The 25,264-nt window shown below is 44.9% G+C and overlaps 13 protein-coding genes across 16 annotated transcripts; 7 read left to right on the top strand and 6 right to left on the bottom strand.

Annotated features, from left to right (window-relative positions):
• Window positions 1-1,458: 1,458 nt before the first annotated feature.
• RB195_018467 (uncharacterized protein) lies at window positions 1,459-1,818 on the bottom strand (the record flags this gene model as incomplete). The annotated part of the gene is made up of 1 exon (XM_064185929.1): window positions 1,459-1,818. The coding sequence occupies one exon, from the start codon at window positions 1,816-1,818 to the stop codon at window positions 1,459-1,461; it is 360 nt and encodes a 119-aa protein (XP_064041810.1).
• Window positions 1,819-2,181: 363 nt separating this feature from the next.
• On the bottom strand, window positions 2,182-2,616 carry RB195_018466 (uncharacterized protein; the record flags this gene model as incomplete). The annotated part of the gene is made up of 1 exon (XM_064185928.1): window positions 2,182-2,616. One exon carries the CDS (start codon window positions 2,614-2,616, stop codon window positions 2,182-2,184), a length of 435 nt encoding a protein of 144 aa, XP_064041809.1.
• Window positions 2,617-2,837: 221 nt separating this feature from the next.
• On the bottom strand, window positions 2,838-3,740 carry RB195_018465 (uncharacterized protein; the record flags this gene model as incomplete). The annotated part of the gene is made up of 1 exon (XM_064185927.1): window positions 2,838-3,740. One exon carries the CDS (start codon window positions 3,738-3,740, stop codon window positions 2,838-2,840), a length of 903 nt encoding a protein of 300 aa, XP_064041808.1.
• Window positions 3,741-3,757: 17 nt separating this feature from the next.
• Window positions 3,758-4,087, top strand: RB195_018464 (uncharacterized protein; the record flags this gene model as incomplete). 2 transcript variants are annotated; one of them, XM_064185926.1, is made up of 1 exon in its annotated part: window positions 3,758-4,087. In XM_064185926.1, one exon carries the CDS (start codon window positions 3,758-3,760, stop codon window positions 4,085-4,087), a length of 330 nt encoding a protein of 109 aa, XP_064041806.1. The 2 variants fall into 2 exon arrangements, with proteins under 2 accessions (XP_064041806.1, XP_064041807.1); XM_064185925.1 differs by having other exon boundaries at window positions 3,797-4,087.
• A 549-nt stretch (window positions 4,088-4,636) lies between these two features.
• On the bottom strand, window positions 4,637-5,890 carry RB195_018463 (uncharacterized protein; the record flags this gene model as incomplete). The annotated part of the gene is made up of 1 exon (XM_064185924.1): window positions 4,637-5,890. One exon carries the CDS (start codon window positions 5,888-5,890, stop codon window positions 4,637-4,639), a length of 1,254 nt encoding a protein of 417 aa, XP_064041805.1.
• A 265-nt stretch (window positions 5,891-6,155) lies between these two features.
• Window positions 6,156-6,458, bottom strand: RB195_018462 (uncharacterized protein; the record flags this gene model as incomplete). The annotated part of the gene is made up of 1 exon (XM_064185923.1): window positions 6,156-6,458. The coding sequence occupies one exon, from the start codon at window positions 6,456-6,458 to the stop codon at window positions 6,156-6,158; it is 303 nt and encodes a 100-aa protein (XP_064041804.1).
• A 4,526-nt stretch (window positions 6,459-10,984) lies between these two features.
• Window positions 10,985-13,866, bottom strand: RB195_018460 (uncharacterized protein; the record flags this gene model as incomplete). The annotated part of the gene is made up of 4 exons (XM_013442580.2): window positions 10,985-11,041; window positions 11,109-11,225; window positions 13,318-13,383; window positions 13,846-13,866. 4 exons carry the CDS (start codon window positions 13,864-13,866, stop codon window positions 10,985-10,987), a joined length of 261 nt encoding a protein of 86 aa, XP_013298034.2.
• Window positions 11,489-12,108, top strand: RB195_018461 (uncharacterized protein; the record flags this gene model as incomplete). The annotated part of the gene is made up of 2 exons (XM_064185922.1): window positions 11,489-11,634; window positions 11,949-12,108. The coding sequence occupies 2 exons, from the start codon at window positions 11,489-11,491 to the stop codon at window positions 12,106-12,108; spliced, it is 306 nt and encodes a 101-aa protein (XP_064041803.1).
• Window positions 13,867-16,233: 2,367 nt separating the features above from the next.
• On the top strand, window positions 16,234-16,803 carry RB195_018459 (uncharacterized protein; the record flags this gene model as incomplete). Its single annotated transcript, XM_064185921.1, has 1 exon — window positions 16,234-16,803. One exon carries the CDS (start codon window positions 16,234-16,236, stop codon window positions 16,801-16,803), a length of 570 nt encoding a protein of 189 aa, XP_064041802.1.
• Window positions 16,804-17,000: 197 nt separating this feature from the next.
• On the top strand, window positions 17,001-18,059 carry RB195_018458 (uncharacterized protein; the record flags this gene model as incomplete). Its single annotated transcript, XM_064185920.1, has 1 exon — window positions 17,001-18,059. The coding sequence occupies one exon, from the start codon at window positions 17,001-17,003 to the stop codon at window positions 18,057-18,059; it is 1,059 nt and encodes a 352-aa protein (XP_064041801.1).
• Window positions 18,060-18,107: 48 nt separating this feature from the next.
• Window positions 18,108-22,447, top strand: RB195_018457 (uncharacterized protein; the record flags this gene model as incomplete). Of its 3 annotated transcripts, none has more annotated exons than XM_064185918.1 (3): window positions 18,108-18,581; window positions 21,143-21,984; window positions 22,027-22,447. In XM_064185918.1, 3 exons carry the CDS (start codon window positions 18,108-18,110, stop codon window positions 22,445-22,447), a joined length of 1,737 nt encoding a protein of 578 aa, XP_064041799.1. The 3 variants fall into 3 exon arrangements, with proteins under 3 accessions (XP_064041799.1, XP_064041800.1, XP_013298036.2); XM_013442582.2 differs by lacking the exon at window positions 18,108-18,581 and adding an exon at window positions 20,860-20,952; XM_064185919.1 differs by lacking the exons at window positions 21,143-21,984; window positions 22,027-22,447 and having other exon boundaries at window positions 18,108-18,941.
• Window positions 22,448-23,932: 1,485 nt separating this feature from the next.
• Window positions 23,933-24,262, top strand: RB195_018456 (uncharacterized protein; the record flags this gene model as incomplete). The annotated part of the gene is made up of 1 exon (XM_064185917.1): window positions 23,933-24,262. The coding sequence occupies one exon, from the start codon at window positions 23,933-23,935 to the stop codon at window positions 24,260-24,262; it is 330 nt and encodes a 109-aa protein (XP_064041798.1).
• A 61-nt stretch (window positions 24,263-24,323) lies between these two features.
• On the top strand, window positions 24,324-24,662 carry RB195_018455 (uncharacterized protein; the record flags this gene model as incomplete). Its single annotated transcript, XM_064185916.1, has 1 exon — window positions 24,324-24,662. The coding sequence occupies one exon, from the start codon at window positions 24,324-24,326 to the stop codon at window positions 24,660-24,662; it is 339 nt and encodes a 112-aa protein (XP_064041797.1).
• Between the last annotated feature and the right edge of the window lie 602 nt (window positions 24,663-25,264).

Raw genomic sequence — 25,264 nt, 5'->3', positions numbered from 1 at the left:
CGGAAACTCCACAAAGTTCTGGTACTTCCCAACAAACGTTTGTGAGTAGCGGTCTGGAATTAATTTTCCGTAGACGGTCCAAGATTATGCGGGACCCTTTTAAATGTTCAGCTACATAATTGCTTGCACAAGTGAAATAGCAGAGCGGGATTAAGCACAAGCAAGTGTGCAAGCTGTTATATAGCTGGATATTCAGACGTTATTCGCGTTCTAGCTTTTTGTATCACACTAGTGATAATGAGTCTCACTGTGTAAATGTTAATAATTCCTTATTTTTAGTTCTAATTCTTTGCTAAGTTCTCTCCCTTATATATCAACTTAAGGGAGCGCTGAACTGCTTACCTTTACTCGCAGAGTTGGGAATTCTTTTTACGCTATGGAGTGTTTGATATCGGCTATGGAGAATCGATTTCACTCGAAATCAAGCAAACCATCGCGTCAGGTTTTGCTGCAAACGTTCTCCATCTTGCTGATTTTGACGGAAATGAACGGTTTTATACACGCTAAGATTTAGTCCCTCCAATAACCAACCACAGAACGACGGAAACATCCTTTTTCACATGTTCGATTTCATTTCTTAGAGGCGTCACCCCAATCTGGGGTGGAGCTGGTTTCAGGTCATTTATGCCTATACGGGGTTGTAGATTATGGAGAAGAGGGTGATTGTGTCCATTTCTTCCTAATTGCCGTACAAAACGGACCGGAAGATACGGCTTCGAGCGTTCCGGCGCATTATTTTGTACAAGGAGTTCGATTGGAGCGCGCAAGCCCTATGCGGCGCCGCATCTTCCGGACCGTTTTTTTTTGTGGCAATTAGAAAGAAATGGACGGAGCCACATCCCTCTCCATAATCTACTATTCCATATACGAATACTTACTTAGATACTTAGATGGCCCGTCTTCACTAAGGGCGGGTGTAGTGTAGCAGTTAGAGGTTCCGCTTCCTGCACGATCGATTCGGAGGTTCGAATACGCCCTAGTGCCTTTCATCCCTTCGGGGTCGATAAATTGGTAACAGACTTGTTTGGAAGGATAAAAGCACTGACTGGACACTTCGGCTAGCCACCGCAAGTCATTGTATAGGCCAGTTACACGCTCGTAAGCCTCAAACAATTCTGAATTGAAGTGAACATGGGGGCGCATCCTGAACAGATTGATTAATGCCAAAAACTTTACCCTTTACCCTTTATCCTTCATCCTTTATCCGTCATTACTGGACGTGCGGGTCCCAGCATCTCTTCCACTCGTTTCGTTCCCTCGCCATTGTTATCCAGGATGTTCTCAAGTTTCGTGAGTGACTTTGACGAAGTCCTTAAGCCGTATCCAGCTGAGCTCTCAGCTGGCCCATCTGTTTCGCGAAAACGTCACACCATCTCGTTGGCGGTCCCGATCGAGGGCGTTTAGCATCTCTTGGGATCCACTCTAGCGTTCTTTTAGTCCATCTATCGTCAATTCTTCTCATGATGTGACCGGCACATGCTTTGCTTTCGATATGTATTCTACTGGATCGTGAAGAAAAGACATTCTTCTTAAATCAGAGCTGCGAAGACAGAGTAGGTGTTGTGTGTGCCGGCTGAACTTCAGAAGATGTCTCTCAAGGGCTCTGTGGGTAGCAAATAGCTTCCCAGACGTGGCAACGGTGTCTGCCCACGTCTCCGCTGCGTAACAGAGCGCTGCAAGGACTGTCGAGTCGAGCAGATGGGCAGGAAGATCTTGGTCCATCAGGTGGTTAGTAGCTTCCCTGACAGGTGCGAATGCTGCCCACACTGTCCTCATCCTTCTATTCAGTTCTTCCTTCAAGTCGTTTTCCATATTCATTGAACGTCCGAGGTATAAGTATGGTGAAGTTTCCACGATTTAGGAGCCTTCAAGTTCTACTCCTCCGTCCTCGCAGTAGGCGTTCTTCATGAACTGTGTCTTCTTTCTGTTTAGCAGTCCTATGTTCTTCCCTGCGTCGTTCAATTCGTTCAGCATCATTGGTACTACTCGAAAAGAGAACGATGTCGTCCGCGAAACGAAGGTTCGAGAGAAATCTTCCATCAACACGTATGCCCCTTTCTTCCAGTGATTTCATTATCCATTGCAATGCAGCCGTGAACAGCTTCGGCGATATAGTATCGCCTTGTCGTACCCCCTTTCCAACGAGTACGGTGAGGGGGCGGTGGAAAAGCTGTATCCTATTCATGCATCGACGTAGCAGTTGGCTAATGTCCTCACATACGGCGCGTCCATACCTTCATCGACCAGCACTGACAGTACTGCATTCGTTTCTACGCTGTCGAAGGCTTTCTCATAGTCGACGAAGGTTAGAACAAGGGGCAGGCGGTATTCCCGGTAAACCTCTATGACCCTCGATACGGTCTGGATGTGGTCCAAGCAGCAGGATGTCATGTGCGCTGCTAATATTACATGAAGTGGATGGCCAGCAGCCCAAAGAAAGTCCGCTGATATAAAATCAGGTCCGGGGGCTGTGGCAGGTTCCATGCTCTTGATAGCGACTCGTACTTCTGAAGGCAGAATTCGTGGTGGAACTTCACCAGTGGGGATGATCGGGCTTGACACGGGAGTTGATAAACGGGAAAATTCCGAGTAGAACCTTTCTGTAATGATTTCCATTTCATGACGAGAAGACGTGCGAGTCCCGTCTTCGCTCAGCAAGGCTGCTAGCGGAATATTGTATTTGCGGAGATCCCTGCGGCACTTCTTTAGACTGGTTCTTCTTTGTGCTGTTTCCAGAATCTTCTTCTGCCTGCATTTCAAAAGACCCTGCTGCAACGCTTTTCTGCAGTTAGTGTTTGCTACTAACAGCTCAATGTGCTATGCATTCGGATCAAGCCTCAAAGCCGTTCTTCTTTCCAACAACTTCTTGGTGGTCTTCGAAATTCGATCCAAGTTTGTCTTGGCTTCGAGGCACGCTCAGCACAAGCTCGCAATCCTCTGAGCAGCATTTCGTAGTCCACGTTTGGGTCCTCTTCGATGTGCCAGTCACCCTGGGATAAGGAGCCCTCGAGTACGCATTCGTCGTAGATGACTTCTTTTCTCCTTCGTTGCCGATAGCAGATGTTCTTTTCCATCTTGTGACTAAGTCGTATTTTCGTGCGAAGGAGACGGTCGTCAGAACCACTACAAAAGGATGGTACTACCGAGACGTCATCTAGACACCACCTTCGGTTGGTGAGCATGTGGTCGATCTCCGCACGAGTCGCGCCACTGGGCGATTCGCATGTCCACCGCCGATGATCATTCTTCATGAAAGGAGTTCCCATGAAAGAGGCGAGCGGCGGACAACAGCCCGACGAGATAATTGCTGATGTCGGTGAGTAGCAATTGATGATACTGATGGGTTTTTGGCGCAGATGGCGGAGGCGAAGAATGACCAGACGAGGTGAAAGAATCTCGTGAGAATTGACAAGATGGACGACAGATGGGTGCACAACAAAACCAACACCGCCTATATTTTGCGACGGAACCCTCTCTCCACGAATGACGAGTGTACCGTCATTCATCTGTCGTACGTCGCTCCTTCTGTACTTGGTCTCCTGCAGAGCAATCACGTGAAATTCGACATGCTCTGAAGCTCTGAGAAGGGCATGCTGGTCAGCGTCTGTGGACACTGTTCTCGCGTCGTACGTACACTGTCTGAGACACTCTCCATGGCGAGTCGTGCGTGTGTCGCCTTGGTCCAGAGTCAATGACGTTTTGAGCAACCTGAAAATTGATCGCCTCTCACCGGTCGCCATACCGTCCGACGTATGAGATGGCAGGGCCCAGTGTGCAGGGTACTGAGACAGTGAGTATGCTGGAGTTGCAAAAAGACTTCTCCAAACTAAACAGCCCTTCCATGGCGAGCTTAGCTTTCACCACAGGTCGTCGCCCAACCTATATGGATCAGGGAGTCACCTTGCGACGTTTTGCCAAGACGGTGGTGAATCTTAGCAGTGGTTTACTCTTAGCTAGGCTTCCGATTCCGAGAAGTCGGAATGTCGGATGTGTCGAACTCCTTCTCAGCTTTGGAGACCCTGCCGGAGGACGAACCTCCGCTGTGTATCGCAGTTCGACGCCCAGAGTCACCTCCATGCCACTCTAAGGCGGTAAACCGTTGTGGGGGTAAGCCGTTTATACGGATACTCCACCTGAAATCCTCACCTCATATTCGTGGTATGCTGCCTTTAACTCTGCGGGCAGCCTGAGGAGATAGAAACTGTTCGAGGACATATCCAGTGACAATAGAAACATGAAACTACAGAGAACTTTGTTATTTTTGATTGTGTACTACTTTCTTAAGCTGAACCAAGATTGTTATTGATTTTTATTCTGGCTAACGTTTCGGCGTCGTCGCCTTCTTCAGAGCCTGGAAAAATCAAAGACACGTGTAATCTACTCTCTCAAACGCCTCGTCATCCCACAAGATATGATTTAGCAAGCAGATTATTTAAAAGCAACGTCAGAAAAGCAGACCAGCGCTCACTTTGATAGCCACAAAATCGTGATGTTAGCGGACCACCAGTTGTGAGAGTTGCGCCGCTACTGTTAACTAGTAACGATGCCCCCGCCTCTGACCCCGTAGGTCAAAACCCGCAAAGGTTCTGATATGGCGCCAGCTCGTTGGTCACAGCGATGCATTCTTCTTTACGATTCATGGACTTTTGACCGTGATATAAAACGCCTCCAATGTTTTTCGCGCTAGAACGTCTGATTCGCGTGCTAAGATAGTGACAGCTATCTTGAAAGGGGTGTTGTCATGACACTGTCTGCGATGAGCACCTAAAGGGGATGATGTTTTTGATTTTACGAGCCCGTCTAGGTGCTCCTTGACGCGGATACATAGTGATCTTCCTGTTTCGCCAATGTACTCATCCCCACATAACTGACAGGTGATTAGGTAGATAACCCCCAATACCACGCAACCACCCTGCCTCCCGTTCGGACAAACGATGCAATTCAGTGTCTCACAAAGTCTGTCATATGCGCGATTGCGGACTAGCTGCTGCTTCAGGTTTACAGGTGGCATGTCCACTACTCTGACTGAGTCTTGCAGACCCGCCTGTCGTAAGCTTGCTCGCATTGCATTGCTCATGTCATCCGAAATAAAAGGAAGGCAGAAAGGGATATTTGTTGCTTGTTCTACCCTGTGGCACCGCCGCTCAGTTGCGCGGCTCTGATTTAAATGAGAGACCTTTGCTGGGTACCCATTGGACTGAGCAATGCGGTTAGCCATGTTTATGGAGCCAATGCGCCCTTGAGCCTCAGATGATACCGTTGCCGCTGTCTTAAACATATTTTCAATGACTGACTTTTTGGTTCTCCAGGGGTGCGCCGATTGGTAGTGAATCAGAATGTTTTTACAACTTGGTTTTCGATACCATTTTGTTTTCCAATTTCCCCTACACAAATGAACCTGGACATTGAGAAACGGCAGCCAGTTGTCTTTAGGTTTTTCCCTCGTGAACTTTATGTACTGGGATTGTTTATTTAAGAGATCGAAGCAAGCGTCCATTTCAGCTTGTGTTGGACATACAATGCAGCAATCATCTATGTATCGGCAGTACAATAAAGGTTTGCATTCCAGTAGGGGTTTTTCCACTTTAGACATGAAAGCAGCGGCTAATGTAGGCGCAAGTCTTTGTCCCATGGCCAAGCCTCTAATCTGCCTATAGTATTGCCCAGACCAGCGAAATATGGAACATCTCAAACATTCGCTCAGCAGCATCATTATTTGCTGTATCGCAAAACCATACATGTTAAGAGTCCCCTGGTGTTCGAGAAGCAGCTCTGATGTTGCTTTTAGTGCAGCATCGATGGAGACGTTGGTGTAGAGCGAAGTGACATCGAAGGATTCGATGACACAATCTCCATCAAGGCGCGCTTTGCGGAGGTGCTCTATGAACATTTTTGTGTTTGAGAGATGAGCTGGAACGTACTGGAGTAGCTGGCTGAGAATAGTGTTAAGGAACCAGGATATTCTGTCGGTGGGACCTCCAATATTGCTAATTATAGGTCTAACCTTGAAATCCCCTGGGTTGTTTGAACTAAATTCGGCAGCGGAAAGCTTGTGGGTCTTGATGAGGACGTAAAGTACCGGGCAGGTGGGCCGATCACATTTTAGACGCGTGATAGTTGTTTTTGGTAAGCCTACTGGTTTTGCGGTCTCCTATTCAGGCGGCGATATTGTCTGCCAAATTCATGTGCCGATGAAGGTATAGACTATCGTCCGTAAAGTGAAGTTTCGTTATAGCCCTGTCCAGTTCACTTGAAATCACTGCAAATTCTCCTCCTTTATCACTGACCGAGATTTTGATCTTCCCCTCAGCGCAGATGTCACGTAGTTCGCACAAACCTTTGCGTTGCGTTCTTTTGAAAAATGTCATTGTGGTAACACTGTTGCCAGTCTTAATAGCACCTGTCTTTTCAGATCCACTTTTGTCACCCAAAGGAATTTTCAGGCAAGATTTACACATAAAGTTGTTTCACAAATGACACTTGAGACTCTATCTATAATTCACGTATTTATCTAATTTTAAGCGTATTTTTCCATAGACACTTTGTTTGTTATGTTAGAAGTAATCATTGGTTACTATTTCTAAGGATGGGCAAGAATTTACTACACAGTGTATGAGTAATGTGAACCGTAACGAAGAATAACTGATGATCACGTTAAGAAAGTTGCTTGTGTCATACCGGCTTTAATTAACCCAAGAAAAATAGTAAATGATGCACGCTAAACCAAGTCATGAAAATCTGTATGCGTTCAATCTGAAATAGTGGTTTCAGAGATCGCTATTGTTAGGGCTGCGCGGTTTTGTCCCAGCTGTTGGCTCTGTAAACATTCATTTGGCAACACTTCGAAGTTCTCTCAGGAACTACAAAATGTTCTCTAAATTTTATTAGGCACCGAAGAGGAACGGCATATTTCGAGAAGTTGCTGAAAAAAGGAGTACACGACACGACTAAAATGAATACTCAGAGAAATCATTTTGACGTAGCTGTCGAACGATGCAATCTGGTAGAGAATCCTTAAAATTTCAGTCCCCTATAGAATTCTCGATTTTTTTACTCTTAAAACAAAGACGCTTCCGTGGAAATCTGACAAGAAAAGTCATTTCTTCTGGAAGGTTTATTTAAAGGTTCCCTCTAAGAGTGATCAAAATATCTCTCTAAAAGAATCCCTCGCAAACTACACTAACGGCAATTTAATCTAGATGAAGGAAAAAGATTTCGGTAGAATTTCGGACTTTCTCCTACTTTGGTATCTTCTATCGCCTAAGTTCACTGGTTTTACCTCAAAAGTAAACTTTTTGGTCTGAGAGAGAAGAAGCGCACTAACTATTTCTGAACAAGACAGAAGCAATGCCGGAAATAGCGCTCCAGGAACATGGGAGTTAGAACTTTGATTTTTCGGTTGCTTCTTGAGAGATAGTTTGCATTGCTTAGGGGTGTACCGCTCCTGCAAGATAGGTAGGCTTTGGAACTGCTGCGAAAAGGCGATAATAGAAAGGAAAACGTGGTTGGCATATTTCACGTTCTCAGTCAACGTTTAATTCACAATGGACATAATCGAAATTTGATGAGAGTTCCAAAAGTAGAAGTGTTCATCATAATGCAGAAGAATCTCTACCAATGGGATATTGGTGGATAATTAACAGATAATGATGTGAGAACAGAGGTCCACTTGTTCTAAGATCCATAAACATGCAGAAGACGAACGGCGTGGGCACAGCTTTGCAGAAAAGACGTGACAGACAAAAGCCAGCCGCTGCAGCTGCACAGAGCGAGGATAGTTGAGGCAAAGTTTGTTTTATTTTTCGGTACCCAACTGACACACTTTGCAAAGCAACTAGCTTCTGGTGGCTTTTCTATAAGAAATCTTGTCAATGCTGCTAGTTCCGTTGCTAGGAAATCCCCGACCATCGCTAGCAAACATAGGTATGTATCTGCAAGCAATCCTACTCTTCGTAGAAGTAGTGGAAAATCTTCAGCAACACCGTGCACTTCTCTTCTTATTTTTCATCTTATTATTTTTTTCTTTTTTACCAGTGTAAGGGTCCATAAATAATGTACAGCAGCGGAACCAAAGATAAGAGATGAGTGATGCATTTGCGAGTGATCCCTCATTCATGACTTTATGAATCAAATGCAGAAATCCTTAGTTATGACATACAAATTAGGCAAAGTACTGTGAATAGCGAGGGTCAGAAATGATTGTAGCTTTCATTGGCTTTCACAGCTTTCACTTCTACGATTGTATGTAGTAGATTATAGTTGGGTCAAAACGACATAAAGTATGGAGAATTCGCGCAAGGGAGCCGTTCAATGGAGCGTAGCGGTTAGGATCGAGTGGGAACCCTTGCCGCACCAGTCGCCGCTACAGTTCGCGGTGGTCCCACGTTTATTCCAACCGGTAGCTCCACCGAAACGCTTCGAGCGCAGCCGCTTACGTAACTGCACCAAGCGTCATGTTGTTTTGATCCTACTAAAGTCGAAGTTTGCCTTTTTCGTATGTGAGATACGGAATCGTTAGTGTAGAAAACTGTGATCAGGATCATCAATAGTCAGGAAATCCACGTTTTCAAATGTTTTAAGCAACTAATTCCAATCCATATTTGTTTGCAACACATTTTCAATATACTAGAGGTTTAATATTGTGTTGAGCGCTAAGATCCATATTTGTTTGCAACACATTTTCAATATACTAGAGGTTTAATATTGTGTTGAGCGCTAAGACCCTTCGAATCTTGGCCCTGTACCAACTCAAAGCATACGAGTGACTTAGTTATAGATTTATTGCCAAGCAGTAAGACGACCATACGATGCCAAAGAAGATGATTTTGTGTGTGTGTCAAGCTAAGAGTCACAACACCATGGTCTCGCTCTGGAAAAGCTTAAGTGGCGATAAGGTTACGATACGTGAACATCACTGCTGGAATGATAAGCATGAAAAACTGTCTTTATAAGCAGGTTCCTGAAGAACGTTAAAGAAATGCTAGCTGTAAAGGTATAAATTGGTTGCGAGTAGTTTGAAGGAGGTGAGGAGCATCAGGAACTTTTATGTTGAAAGAAAATCTCATGGTGTGAACACTTTCCACATGTGATAGACACGTATTTTTTTGTACAGACTGCAGTTAGTTGAGGTGTACAGCTTAATTTTTGTTCGCGTCCACAAGCATTCTGCGAACAAAACAGCGCATTCTGCATCAGTCATGTTTTCAAGATTTTCGGGTAGGTGTTACGCAGTCGGGAAGAGGTCTGGGTGTGACTGCACGAGTGATGTTTTTGTCCTTCCAGATATTCGCTTATCGATCGGATGGATGAAGGGCTTGGTAGTGCCTACCAAGCCCTTCATCCATCCGATCGATAAGCGAATGTCTGGAAGGACAAAAACACCGACTTGATACATCGGCTGGCCACGTCATTGTATTGGCAACATGCGTTCCTGAACCTCAAACGATTCTAGGTTAAAGTGAACACGTTGGGGCATCCCAAAAGGATTGATAGGCCAGATCATCATCTCATCGTTGAGGATAGTCATAATCATCCATAAGGGTTTTTTGCAATCGATTGGAACGAAAATGTAACTGTTATAAGAGTGTTAGCGTCTTGAAAACCCTTTCTAGCCCATCTATGAGATATTCAACCTAGAAAGCAAAGAACATGTTCTCAGTTCTATCAAACTACTTCTCCTTCCCTAATTCTGTACACTCGTGCATTCACACAATTTTATCCCAGGTTTCCTGATGATGTCGGATATTAGTGGTTAGCCCTTTAAAGGCAACATATCACGAAATCGGCGCAGTATGGAAACCTGATGAAAACATGAGAACAGAATTCGCAGTGCAGATTATGAATATGAACTTGTTCCTCTTGATTCCTCCTAACCGGTGAACCGGTGATTCACGAGCGAGCGGTCGAGAATCAATGAGACTTCCTCACCACCCTGTCACATGAACAGGGTGGTGAGGAAGTCTCATTGATTCTCGACCGCTCGCTCGTGAATGCGGCGCATGCAGAAGAGTGGCGCGTTCCAACTTCCCTTGTGGGAACGAGCGTCGTTTCCCACGCACTTTTCTTTTTCAGGACGATTAGGAGGAATTGAGGGGGACCACGCTCATATTTGTAATCTTCACCCCGGACGCTGTGCTTTCTGTAAAGTTTCTACCCTACGTCAATTTTGTGATGCGCCGCCTTTAAGTATTCTGAACAGTGATGAACATTCTCCTCTCCCGTTCGGTGTTTCGTCCTGTCAAGATGTCCAAAAAGTCTCGATAGAAGTCATCCTTAGGAGCTTACAAGACATGGAGAATTTCGTATGAGGAGTTCTTCACCTTTCAGCAGAACGATCTGATCTCGAAACAAATAAAGTGATCAAATGCAGTTGGTCTCATGCTCTGAGCGAAATTCGATCCTCTTCGATTTATATTAAACAAATAAATAAACGCTGGAATCAGTTGTGCTATGTAGAAATATGCACAAATATAGTAGCCCGTTCAAACGACACCAGGTCTTACGTCGGTCGCATTTGGAAAAAAAAACTATTACTTTTCTGTTCGCAAATAAGCTTTATTTGTATAGCAAGGTAAAAATGGTGGAAACTTTGTAGCGATTCAGAAATTCATGAAGGTACAAAGAAGGTACTAAAATCTCACGGTAAGGGCTGTGAAAAATAGGCTGCCAGGCACATTAGAGGAGCAAACGGAGTGGTCTGAATATTCTGAGAGAAATTACGTTGGTTTCTTTTTTAGGCACCATATTTGACAATATGAGCTGCAAATTTGTTTGCTTTGCAATTTGCTTAATGCGCAAAAAATGAACTAATTGCAATAGCATAAAAGTCATCGATGGTAATGTGTGCAAGTGTAAGAAGATTAAAAGAGTAGCTGAGTAGGAAAGCAAAAAAAAACAGCAAAGAGAAGAACAACTGTACAGGAAAGACAACTGTTCGGACCTTTTTAATGGGCAGGAAAAATGGTTTTCAAAATTAAAGAGCAAATCACTGAAGAGCAAAAGCTAAAACGGCGTGTACTGTACACAGAGCAATGGAGTCAGCCTGAAAATATGCGCTGCAAACTGTACTACAGTGCTCGTATAAAACATGGGCTAAAAGTGTGACTTACAGCTGCCCAACTCCACTTTTCGCTCCATTCAAGGTGATTGAAGTCGATGGAGTAATGGATTTCGATAACGGCAGCAATTCCTGCTAACAACGAGCAGAACACAGCACTCGGCATTTCCTAAGTATGAGGCGCGATCCGGTTAAACTTAGTGGAGAGTATACTTTTTAAATGTTAACTGTTTTGCACTGTTTCATACATCTATCTTTCATATCTTCTAGTGATTGTGAAAAGTTGATGAATTCTCTAGTCATTCTAGTCTCTTGTGTACATATTACTTCACGTAAGTTGTTGCAGTTTTTTTCACAATTGCACGAACGGTTTGCTGCACTGCAGAAAACACGCATCAGGGATGGCCCATCAACAGTGTCGAAAATTACACCATGTACCGCAGTGTTGCTGGCGAAAACAAAATACGATCGAAGACGACTCTAACTCAAGATCGTGAGTGCTCACGCGCCTATGGAACCGTTGAGGACTACAAGAAGGACGCGTTTTATGACGAGCTCGGATACCAAGGTAGCAGGCGGTAATTTTTGGAACTGAAACAAATGTGAAAATGGGTCTTGAACAACAATCCGATGTGTTTGGAAAATGGTATCGTCCGACGAAGCAATTAGACAACGGAAGCCGTCTGGTAGACCTTTGCGGGCAGACGAACCTCATCATTGAATCCACGTTTAAAAATAACCATCGACGTCATCAGCTTACGTAGCAAGGGACAACCCCACTAACACCAGAAGAGCAACCAGGGAAAGCGGAAGATGCCGACTCGTAAGCATCACCTCGATTGCCTTCTGACAAGGAACATCATATTTGTCAGAAAATCTAGGGCTGTCTTAGACGCAGCCGATTCCAGCCACCACCCAGTTCTACTCGTCTTGATAGCACGGTTCCAAAAAAGAGTCGTGGACTCCAATATCAGCTGAATCTGGACTTGGCAAATCTGAAAGACATCGACCATTACTGGATTGCGGACCAAAAAGAGAATGAACGACGCTGATTCTTCCAATATATGTGTTTAAGGCACTGTAAAGAAAACGATACCGGTTTTAGAAGCGACGAAGAAATTCGCCATTCCATCTGTGAAGACAAATTGTGTGTGAGTGTAGCATCACTATTGGTGACTTCAGCCAGGAGAAGCGCTTCAGAAGGAGGTTGCATCTCGAGCTCAGACGTGGTCGTGAGAACGAATGGATGTCAAGAACGAAGAAGTTTGGAAAGGCGTAAGAGGACAAGAAAGAGAGAAAGGCTCAGGCTCCGTAACGACAGGAGAATGAGGAGGTGTTTGCCTGTCCTCAACACAGCCATTGAAATAGCTACCGGGAAGGCAACCCTTCGGATCTGGAGGATCTTGCCGAGCACACAAGCACCGTCTTTTCCTGAAGTCGTGCGCGTCCAACGACAAACACATACCATGGTCAACGATGAACCTCCGACGGAGTTGGAGGTTCTCTTCAGTTTCCAAGAAATGAAAAAGAGAAAATCAGGCGGAGACGACGGAATTGTCGCAGCGATGTTGAAATCTCTTACTCCCTCTGGGATTTGTGAACTGACTAAAATCATTCGTTCAATATGGATTGACGATAGGATACCTGACTTGTGGGGACATGCTATTATAATTCCTTTATTCAAGAAGCTATCAAAGTGCCAATCTAGTGCAAACCAAGCCTTTCCTACCCCCGAATATACCGATAAATTGGTACCAGACTTGTCTGGGAGGGTAAAAACACTTGGCACATCGGCTAGCCCCGCAAGTCATTGTAATCTGCATGCGTGTTCATAAACCTCAAACGAAGTATGAGTTGAAGTCGAACGCGTAGACGCGTCCCCATAGGGATTGATCAACGCCGTGCACTTTATGCTCATCCTTTATCACTGCTGCATGTAATATACAAGGTCTTGGAGCGGATCATCCTGGATCGGCTAATCAAACATCGCCAAAAAGCCACCCGCGACGAACAATCAAGCTTTCGAACTCGTCCATCGACTGACTGGGTGTTTATTGTAAGGGGAGTGGTGAAAGTGTGGCAGCGGTATTCGAAACCTCCGCACTTTCCCTTTTTGGACGTCGAAGCCGCTTTTGAGGCTCCTCACTGGGACCGCCTTCTGAATGCACTTCACGTCAATGGAATTCAAGAAAAATTCGCACGCTCAATTAATAGAAGAAAATAGAATAGAAATAGAGGAAAAAGAACAATCTAAAAAATGCCTGAACGAATTGTTGCTGGGTGAGAGTCCGTTCTGCTGGGAAATACTCTATGGATGACAATCGAATCTAAATTTTCAAGCTCCGATAAGGCTGGTTAGACAAGAAAGACATGTGGTTCATTACTGAGAATATCTCTTAGTAAGTCTTTCAATTAGGTTTCTCGCATTCGCTGATATGATATAAAAAGACATTTTTGTTATTCACTTCACCCAATAATGTAGAAAATCTTGCGAATGCACTTCCAGAAGAAAATGTAGAGAAAGATTTAATAGTCGAACGTGCTAATAAAAAGCGAGTGCAGAGAGCTTTCATTCTTGGTACTGTTCATTAGTAGAAGATTCTCACCTAATTTTCAAGAAACCCGCGACCTATGCTACAGATCCAGAAACAAGACACCTCATTTTACCCGACAAGGAAATCCTTTTCATTTATGCGCTCGTACGCGTGACCCAAGACATGTTACACTTTCCATCTCATCTCTTGTAATGTTTTCTATTGGTACAAAACTCATACGGAGAAGAACGTAACCTGAAAGCTATAAAATAGCATGAGGCGGGTCCCACTTCGTTGCAGTAATACCGCGCAATAATTCCAAGTGAATCTGTCTCTGTGTACGAAATGCTGTGAATCACCTTATTGCTGCTGTGTTGCGTTTCACCCCTCTTTACTCCACTGCATATCTATTTCCACCGCATTCTTGTTCATCAGGCTGGTAACATCCTTTCTTCAAAAATTGAAACCGCGGATGCAGGCGGCTGTTTAAATACTAGCCAGCAGTTTACGCAAACCCTTATCTTTATCAGTGCAATGTGCCGTTCATGTCATTTCATGTTAGTACATGGTTCTGCGCTGAGTGATGTGGAGAAAAAAGAAAAAGTCATGCTTTAAATCATGTTCCCAAATTGTTCCCAAATGGTAACGAAGGAATATATGTGCGTGTGAGATCAAGTTTGAATTCTCTCCAAATGTAGTAGTGAAGCTTTTGGGTAGAGAACTATGAAATCATCACTTCAATTCATCATCATTCCATGAGTGTTCTAAAACTTCTGAAAAAAAAGAACGAAGGAAGCGTCGCTAGAAAACATTAAAGTTTAATTTTACGGAAAATGTCACCACATTTAATTTCTATTGATCAATGAAGACGAAGCGTACACCACAAGAGGTCTGATGTCTGGCGTTAGCCAGACGTTCAGACGTTCAGTATTTCAATATTAGAGATGAAGAAATTTCTGGACTCCGTAGATTTTTTTACAAAGTGTTGCTGTCGTATATCGGGGAACGTGATCTGCTACACAAAAAAGGGGTTACCTCAGCAAGAAGTTATGGAAGCTAGTGGAGCTTGCGTCTATAATGCTTGTTTCGCCTGCCCTGGCCGGTATCACCAGGGTCAAGCGTGGTGATGGAACACGACACCCTCAAATAAGATCCCCTCCCTTCTCCAACATTGCTGCGAACCCAATATATTGAAAATTTTGTGTGTTCCAAAAAGCAAAATCGAAAATTAACCGAGGAACAAATAGCAAATGTGAAATTCGGTAGCTGACAGAAGCGAAGAAAGAACAAGTAGTAGAAGCGGCAAGTTTGCTGTTGTTGAAATATCGATATTGAAATACATTCGTTTCTAATCTACAAAAGAATCTATTTTTTAAAATCTAAGACCTATCTTTAAATACTGATTAGAGCACATCCTACGACAAAAAAGAGAAGAGTCAGGTGCACGAGCCGAATTACAGAGGAACGACGAAAAAAAAATTAACATTTTGTTCTCACAGTGTGATAATGGGACGACGCAGTTTGCGTCGACACACCGCTGAGTAAAATATTTTTTTGCAGAAGTGTTAAAAACTCGAAACTATTTCTCAAAGATGAAGAATCCAATTACAAGTAGTTAGTTATACGAATGAGGTTTGCCCTACAAAAAGTCTTACTGGAGTTTTTTTTCAACCTCTTAGTTTTTTTTTTGGAATTTAGATGATAAAAAAATAGGAAAGAGAGAAAAATTTTCAGGGGAAGCAGTGGAAATCCAATGAAGAGGCATCTATTGAAGAAAATTCTTGGCTACAACATAGAAGGGGATCTGGTTCGCTTAAATCATCGCCCCACGAATCTGGAGTGGTACGGATTTCCGGTGGAGTATTCGTATATGGGATCGTAGATTATTGGGAGAAGGGTGATTCCGTCCATTTCTTCCTAATTGCCGTAGAAAACGGCCAGGAAGATACGGCGCACTATTTTCCACAAGGTGTTCGATTGGAGCGCGCCAGCTTTGTGCACGCGTCGCATTTTTAGGGCCGTTTTTTACGGCAATTAGGAGGAAATGGACGGATTCACACCCCTTTCCATAATCTAATGTCTCGTGCACGAATACTCCACCTGAAATCCGCACCACCTCTGATTCGTGGTATGCTGCCTTTAAGTGGCACCGAATTATTAAAGTTTGTGCAAAATCACACATTTTTGGGCCCGCGAAAATAAACACCTTGGCAAGAATTCCAGAGAAACGGGACAGCGTTTCTGAAAAGTCGCAAAGGTATTCGGATAGAAGGACTAAAGAAACCTCTATGTGCGGAATTTCTCCTCTTCCGGACTGTCTGGTTCTCTCAAACATTAGATTTATAAATCCAATAGATCTCGAAAAATCCTATGTTTTCCCCGTATAAATTCCAACAAAAAAACTAAGAGGTCGCAGAAAACAGCGCTATGACTATTTTGTAAGGCAAACCTTCCTCTATAGAAACCCACCCAAAGTATTGGTCTCAGTCCTTCCATTATGAAGTTATCTGCGATGTTCCAGACACATCAATGTTTACAGAACTTGAAGATCTTTGGTAATTAAATTCTGTTAAATCCACATTTAAACTGCGGAAAACTAGGTATAATTTAATTCTTCATCTGTTAAGAATAGATGAAGATCTGATGATGCAAGCCGACAAGATCAAGTACGACGTCATTGGACTGACCGAGACGAAACGACGTCACCCTCTCAACGCCGTATATGAAACTGGAGAAGAACTGTTCTTAGGAACATGCGACAGTAGAGGTGTTGGTGGAGTTGGCGTCCTCGTCAACACGAGTATGGCAAAGAACATCGACTCTTTCGAACAACTTACGACCCGAATCGGACGTCTGCGGATGAGAAGATGTGGTCCAACACCAGCTTTGACTATCTTCGTCGCTTACGCTCCAACATCAAGCTACGATGAAGAAGAAGTCGAAGCTTTCTTTATGGACCTGGAGAAGTTCTACCGAAAAGATCATGCCTTCTACAAAGTCATAATTGGCGATTTCAACGCCAAAGTTGGCCCAAGAAGAACACCGGAGGAACTTCACATCGGGACCCACGGCCTACAATGGAACGACCAGGGGGAGAGGCTCTCCGAGTTCATCATGACGACTAAGACCATCCATGGGAACTCGCAATTCCAAAAGCCCTCCTTTCTACGCTGGACGTGGGAGTCACCGGTGGAGGGTACCGTAATGAAATAGACAATATCATCGTCAATAAAAGGTTCTGCCTGACGGACGTCGCTGTTGTACCAAAGTTCTATACGGGATCGGACCATCGCCTCCTCCGAGGAAGATTTTCCTTCACAAGGAGAGCCAAGTTCAGAGGGAGAAATCCCAGAACTGTCATCAACTGGGATCTCTTCGCTACGTTAGCCGGCTTTTGGGAAGATTCCCCAATGGACAACATCGACGAGGAATATGACCGGCTCGTTGAACACCTTCGCGACTGCGCGAAGAAGGCTGAGAGTTCTAAAACCACCAAGAGACGCCTGTCTCTTGAAACTCTTGAGCTGATACGCCAGCGTGGAGCAGCACGAGCCGCAGGGAACCAAGAACTCACGTCCGTGCTCGCAAGGCTTTGCAGAGAGGCGATAAAGGAAGACCTTAAAGAGAGAAGAGCAGAAGTACTGGCTGAAGCTGCAGAGGCGGGGAAAAGCATCCGCTATGCCCGTCGAGACTTCACCAGTCGCAAGACGAGGATGACTGCTCTCCGGAACCCGAAGGGAACAGCCATTGCGTCGAGAAGGGGGATGGAGAAAATCTACTTTTACTCCGATCTCTTCGACAGCCATGTCCACCTGTCTCCTCACCATCTGAGGGAAGATGGACATGTCATTCCAGAGGTTCTCCTGTCCAAAATACGACATGCTATCATGTCGATAAGAAATCGTACGGCACTCGGTCCCGACAGAATAAGACCAGAACAACTGAATAACCTTCCACCAGTACTCATCAACACCCTGGCGAGGCTCTTTACACGTTACCTGTCGGAATGCAAGATTCCTAAACAGTTGAAGACCAGCAAGACTGTGTTGCTGTATAAAAAGGGAGATCCACATGACATCGGCAACTATCGCCCAATCTGCTTACTGTCCGTCATCTACAAGCTCTTTACAAGAGTGATCCTTAACAGGATTGAAAAAGTCTTGGATGAAGGACAGCCATGCGAGCAAGCAGGGTTTCGAAAAGGATTCAGCACGATTGACCACATTCACACTGTTTCGAAACTCATCGAGGTATCACGAGAGTACAAGATGCCGCTCTGTCTCACCTTCATCGACTTTAAGAAGGCCTTCGACTCAGTTGAGACTGAAGCGGTCGTGGAAGCTTTGGACAACCAAGGCGTCCCTACTCAGTACATAAAGGTACTTCGAGAGTTGCACAGTAACTTCACGACCGGAATTTCGCCATTCTACAAGAACATCATCATTGACGTGAAGAGGGGGGTCCGATAGGGTGATACAATTTCACCCAAAATATTCACAGCCACCCTCGAGAACGCAATGCGAAAGTTGGAATGGGACGACATGGGAGTGAAGGTTGATGGTCGGCAGCTACACCATTTGCGCTTTGCTGATGACATCGTACTGATAACACCTAGCATCAGCCAATCGGAACGAATGCTGACCGAATTCGACGAAACATGTGGATGCATCGGTCTTCAGCTGAATCTACAAAAGACGATGTTCATGCGGAACGGATGGGTCTCGGATGCCCCATTCACGCTCAACGGAACGAACATATCCGAATGCACCAGCTACGTTTATGTGGGTCGGGAACTAAACATGATGAACGACCTGACCCCCGAGCTGGGCAGGAGGAGACGAGCGGCTTGGGGAGCGTATAAGAGCATTGAGGATGTAGTGAAGAAGACCAGGAACACCCGGCTCCTTGCTCACCTCTTCAACACCACCGTACTTCCTGCTTTGACCTATGCTTCGGAAACCTGGGCATTTCGCAAGCAGGAAGAAAACGCGGTGAGCGTCATTGAACGCGCAATTGAGAGAGTGATGCTAGGAGTATCCCGTTTCACGCAAGTGAGGGACGGGATTCGAAGTTCTCTCCTACGTCAGCGGTCGAAGATTAGAGACGCCGCCGCGTTTGCCAAGGAAAGTAAAATAAGGTGGGCCGGACACGTGATGCGCTTTAATGACAACCGTTGGACCAGAGCCGTGAGCGACTGGGTTCCCAGCGATATTAAGCGCACTACAGGAAGACCGACGACCCGATGGTCAGATTTCTTCGCGAAGTCCTTCAAGAAAATTATGATGTTCCTCGTGTCCCGCACGGAAGAAGGAACCACTAGGCGACTCTGCATTGCGACCAGGAAAAATTGAAGAATTACTGGCGCCCGCTCGACCAGTTCGAAGATCAACGGAAGTCAAGGTGATCAAGGTGACTTAACATTATTCATTGCAATATTTTGCAATGCATGTAATTACTTAATACTAACTGACACTTGTTCTGGCTATTATGCCATCCTCCATTCGGTACTGCTCCCCGCACATTTCCTTGTGCAGCTGCGCTATTAAATATCATATGGTCAGAGAAGTTTTCTTTCCCATCATTTCAATTATCTTCAGCGGATCTTCTCAGATTTCAAAATGCTTACATTCCACGCTTCGACAGTAATGTATAAAATACAGCCGCGACGAGGCTCGGGGCTTTTCGGCTCGCTCTCTCTCCTTTCCTCTGGCGGCTTCTCGCGGCTTCTCCTGCCTTCTACCGCTGGCTCCCACCAGCCGACATTTCCCTTCGGTCGATAGCGTCAATACCCGTCGATACCACTCCACTCGGTGATCTTCAAACCAACATTCGCTGGACACTCGGCTTCTGGTCGTCAGGAAACAATAACCGATTCAAGAAACAGTTTAGTACCTCCAATACCCAAAACCTGCCAGTTAAGAAGAGCTGCTTCCGCACCAAATTCTCTGTAACTGTACCGCGTGGCGATTCCTTAGGGAATTTTAAGGCGAGCATTCTACCACATTCTGGTGCATCGGAAGGTTCGTGAATCCAGGTCGGTTTGCAATATCTTTCAATACGGTACCATTGTCTTTGTGACTGGCAGTCTTATTTCTCGAAGAAGTTGCCTTTGCAATACATTTCAATGCAACAATTTTGTCTTTGTGACTCTCACTTGTACTTCTTGAAGAATTTTGAATCTTTTGTGCAAATTCGCTCACAACATCTTCCTCTCAGCGAATTCCTTTCTAATATCTCCCTCAATAACCACTATCATTGAGATGTTGGTCAGCAATCAATATGTCTGCGCAACTAAGAACTTAGAAGCGTCTTTTAACAACTTTCACTAATAAATTAGAGCATATCGTCTCTAAAATAAAAGATGAAAAGCTTGAAGAAGTTCCATTAGATCCTAATGCGCCTCGCACATTGACTCATCAATATGTGAGTAGGCTAGAAGAAGCCACTGGCGCAGTCAATTCTGCCATTCTGAGAGTTGAAAAATCACTCAATGACTTCACTTTATTGGTCGACGGCTCGAGGAGTCATCAAACTCCGGGCAAGATGATTACGATGAGTACTCATGCAAGTCTGAGTCAGCACTTTCATATGCGTTCGACCTCATCATATTACTACGGGCGCGCCTTCAAGCTATGAATTCTTGTACTTACGCGTCGCCACCACGTCTAAGTGCAATTGATGATACGGCTGATAACCACGCGCGGACGCCTCAGCTCCAAACAAAAAAGATAAAGCTACCACCACTACCCATTCCAACATTTGGGGGGAACATATGGGAGTGGGAGAATTTTTGGGAGATTTTCAGCAACAATATTCATTCTCAAGATATACCCAAGATGATGAAATACAATTACTTACTCAATGCACTAAAGGGCGAAGCTCGCGAATACATTAAAAAATTTCAAGTCACGAAAGACAGTTACGCGAAAGCAATAGAATTTCTTCTTTCGAAATACAATAACAAAAAAAATTCTAACCAATAACTTGATCGAACAGCTGGATGCGTGTACACTGCGCAGCCCTTCAGTGAGGGATCAGCGTTCTCTCCTTGAACAGGAGCAAGTTATTATCGCCCAACTGGCCGAAAAAGGGGAACAAGTCAATAGCCACTGGCTCATCAAAAAAGTGTTAGCCAAACTCATACCAACAACACTTCCGGACTCTGTTAAACGGAAAGTAATTTCCACAAGGAAGGGACATGATCCGAGCGTCCCATTCACAACGGAAACTCTCTTTAAATACGTGGACGAGATTTTGGCCACAGAAGAGATGTTTCTAATGTTCGCCGATAAGCACTCAAATCCTCAGCAAAAAGCGAATAATATCCCCAGAAAGCCTCGGGATAATCAATCAATAACTGTAGTATGTATGTACTGCAAAGAGAGCCACACATCCTTCTCATGTACGAAGTTCGCAATTCCTCAGGAACGTTCGTTGTACTTGAGAGAAAACCACTTATGTCTGATATGCGCATCTCCGAAGCATAGCACGACTGAATGTAAAAGTCGTCCGTGTTTCAACTGCAACAGTGCACATCATACATCCTGTTAAGACACCACCTTCTCAACAGAAGTCCGAGACCAAAGGAATATCCAAACCAATAACAAAGGGATCTGCAAAGTCAAGCAAAGCTGCTGTGGCTACAATTCAATCTGATTCAGTGCTCAAACCCAGCAATATGTGCAGAGACATTAGAAAGGGTGAACCACAAACAGTTTTCAACACCCAACTCTCCGACCGACTTACAGGAGAGATCACTGTGATGGAAAATGAGACAAAAGCCATATCCAAGGTAGATGTTCTCCTTGATACCGGAGCGGAAACATCATTCATCGACAGTTCACTTGCAGCAAAGTTACACCTTCCTGTGCTCGAACATAAGACAATTAGACTGCACACGTTTGGAACGAAAGAAACTAAGCAAGAAAAGTGTGCGCTAGTCAGATTGAAAGGATGGGATGACGAAGGAACTCTGCATTCACTAGATCTGTTGACCTATGAGGTTTTGACTAGGTCTTTTTCATCACTGCAAGTGTCAATAGAGGATCAGAGTTTCCTGAACTCCCTCGACATTTCGCTACCCATACGAAAAGATAAAAAATTTGTCAAACCTCTCATACTCCATCACTTATGGTCATTTATGAGGTGCGACAAATCTGCAATATCTTTGCCATCAGGATTGTATCTTTTGCCAACCAAGCTAGGACCCATAATATCAGGAAAAGCGAAGTCAATAACATCCAAAACGGCTCAGTCAATGACATCTCAACTGATTCAAGTTTTTCCTTATGTAGATGACATCAGTCACTGGGATAGTACCTGGTCCATGGATGATGCTAGTGAAACTCAAGTGAATATGATAAGACCTACAGTGTCAGACATAACCGAAGACCGGTAGTACTTCCGTCTCTGTAACGGTATACTACTTCGTTTCAGAATCGGACAAATCGCAATAATATCGGATGTAGAGAAGGCTTTTCTAAAAGTACGATTACAAGAAGTAGATCGTGATGCAACTCGATGTCTCTGGTTTAGAGACCACAACTCGCCTCCTACACTGGACAATATTCAAACGTTCAGATTCACCAGGGTCACATTCGGAATCAAGTCGTCTCCATTCCTGCTGGCAGGGACAACGTACTATCATCTCGACAACCATACCGAAGAAGCACCTTTGTGCGAGAGGCGATCAAATCTCAGGTTGCTCAAAACGCCATTGATTCTGGACAAAGGCGACACACCACGACTCGCCATGGAGAGTGTCGCAGACTGTGTACGTACAACGCAAGAACAGTGTCCACAGACGCTGACCAGCATGCCCTTCTCGGAGATGCAGAGCGTATCAAATTTCACGTGATTGCTCTGCAGGAGACCAAGTACAGAAGGAGCGACGTACGACAGATGAATGACGGTACACTCGTCATTCGTGGAGAGAGGTTTCCGTCGCAAAATATAGGCGGTGTTGGTTTTGTTGTGCACCCGTCTGTCATCCATCTTGTCAATTCTCACGAGATCCTTTCACCTCGTCTGGCAATTTTTCGCCTCCGCCATCTGCGCCAAAAATCCATCAGTAATCAATCAGCAATCCATCATCATCAACTGCTACTCACCAACATCAGCAGCTGATGAATCCGAATTGGACGCGTTTTAAGAGGAGCTGGAAGTAGTAATATGCAACGAGAAGTCCTTCTACAAATTCGTTCTCGGAGACTTCAACGCAAAACTAGGAAAGGCCACAGAAGAGGAATACAGGATTGGAAGATGAAAATGGCAATCGTCTCGCCGGGCTGTTGTCCGCCGCTCGCCTCTTTCATGGGAACTCTCTTTTTATGAAAAAAGATCATCGTCGGTGGACATGGGAATCGTCCAATGGCGCGACTCGTGCGGAGATCGACCACATACTCACCAACCGGAGGTGGTGTCTACTTGATGTTTCAGTAGTACCATCCTTTCGTAATGGTTCTGATCACCGTCTCCTTCGTGCAAAAATACGACTTAGCCACACGATGAAAAGAACATCTGCTATCGGCAACGAAGGAGAAAAGAAGTCGTCTACGAGATTGCGTACTCGAGGACTCCTTGCCCCAAGGTGACTGGCACATCGAGGAGGACCCAAACGTGGACTACGAGATGCTGCTCAGAGGATTACGAGCTTGCGCTGAACGTGCCTCGAAGCCGCGCACGACAAAGTTGGATCGAATTTCAAAACCACCAAGGAATTGTTGGAAAGAAGGGCTTTGAGGCTTGATCCGAATGCATCGCACATTGAGCGGCTAGTAGCAAATACTAGCTGCAAAAAAGCGTTGCAGAAGGATCCTTTGAAGTACAGGCAGAAGAAGATTCTGGAAGCAGCACAAAGAAGAACCAGTCTAAATAAGTTCCGCAGGGATCTCCGCGAATATAATATTCCGCTAGCAGTCTAGCTGAGCGAAGACGGGGACTCGCACATCTTCTCTTCGTGAAATGGAAATCATTACAAAGTGGTTCTACTCGGAATTTTCCCGTTTATCAACTCCCGTGTCAAGCCCGATCATCCCCACTTTTGAAGCTCCACCACGGATTCTCCCTTAGGAAATACGAGTCTATCAAGAGATTTCGTCAGGGGTTCAGCTGCTTGGATCACATCCAGACCGTGTCGAGGGTCATAGAGGTTAGCCGAGAATACCGCTTGCTTCTTGTTCTAACCTTCGTCGACTATTAGAAAGCCTTTGACAGCGCAGAAACGAATGCAATACTGTCAGCGCTGGTCGATCAAGGTGTGGACGCGTCGTATGTGAGGACATTAGCCAATTGCTACGATCGATGCACGACTAGGATACAGCTTTTCCACCGCCCTCTCACCATGCCCATTGGAAAGGGGGTACGACAAGGCGATACTATATCGCCAAAGCTGTTTACGGCTGCATTACAATGGATAATGAAATCACTTTGCTGGGAAGAAAGGGGCATACGTGTTGATGGAAGATTTCTCTCGAACCTTCGTTTCGCGGACGACATCGTTCTGTTTTCGAGCAGTACCAATGAAGCAGAAACGATGCTCAACGAGTTGAACGAAGCAGGGAAGAGAATAGGACTACGAATAAACAGAAAGAAGACACAATTCATGAAGAACGCCTACTGCGAGGACGGAGGAGTACAACTTGAAGTCTCCCAAATCGTGGAAACTACGTGATACGTATACCTCGGACGTTCTATGAAAACAAAACGACTTGAAGGAAGAACTGAATAGAAGAATGAGAGCAGCATGGGCAGCATTCGCAGCCGTCAAGGAAGCTACGGACCAACTGACGAACCAAGATCTTCGCGCCCATCTTTTCGACTCGACAGTCCTTCCAGCGCTCTGTTACGCAGCGGAGACGTGGGCAGACTCCGCGGCCAAGTCTAGGAAGCTACTTACCACCCACAGAGCCCTTGAGAGATGTCTCCTGAAGATTAACCGGCGCATACAACACCTAGCCGGTCTTCGTAGCTCCGACTTAAGAGGAATGTCCCGTCTTCGCGACCCAGCGGAATATGTATCGAAAGCAAAACATAGATGCGCCGGTCACATCACGAGAAGAATCGACTATTGATGGACTAAAAGATCGCTAGAGTGGATCCCATGAGATGCTAAACGCCCCCGAGGGAGACCGCCAACGAGATGGGGTGACGTGTTCGCTACACGGATGGACCAGCTGAGGGCTCAGCTGGGTACGGCACAGGGACCTCTTCAACGTCACCTACGAAGCTTGAGAACATCCTGGATGACAATGGCGAGGGAACAAAACGAGTGGAAGAGATGCTAGGGCCCGCACGTCCAGTGAAGACGGGCCATCTTAGTAGGTAAGTATCTAAGTAAGTTGAGAAAAAGTTGAGAAATTTAGCATTTTTCTCAATCTTTTCTCAACTAACTTTTGAGAGAATGAAAATTGCTTGTAAGAAAATGAAAGCGATTTATAATAGCAAAAGTTCTTTTTACAATATACTCCGAACGGAATTCATTTTTGTAAACTATGAGCTGAGCTATTGGACTTTGTTTCAAATCGTACAGATTTTGACGGGTAGCCGCAAATCTGAGATCTCGCTTTTTTCTCGTAGCGAGATTGCGGTGGTGCAGTTGAAAACTTTGACGCACTACTTTGATAGAGCGTCAAGGAAAACCCTTAACTGCAAATTTTGGCCTCTGTAGATGTTC

Source organism: Necator americanus, chromosome II (assembly GCF_031761385.1).
Source record: "Necator americanus strain Aroian chromosome II, whole genome shotgun sequence".
Classification (NCBI taxonomy): Eukaryota; Metazoa; Nematoda; class Chromadorea; order Rhabditida; family Ancylostomatidae; genus Necator; species Necator americanus.
Note: the sequence above shows the minus strand (reverse complement) of the source record. Positions and strands in the feature narration are given on the sequence as shown.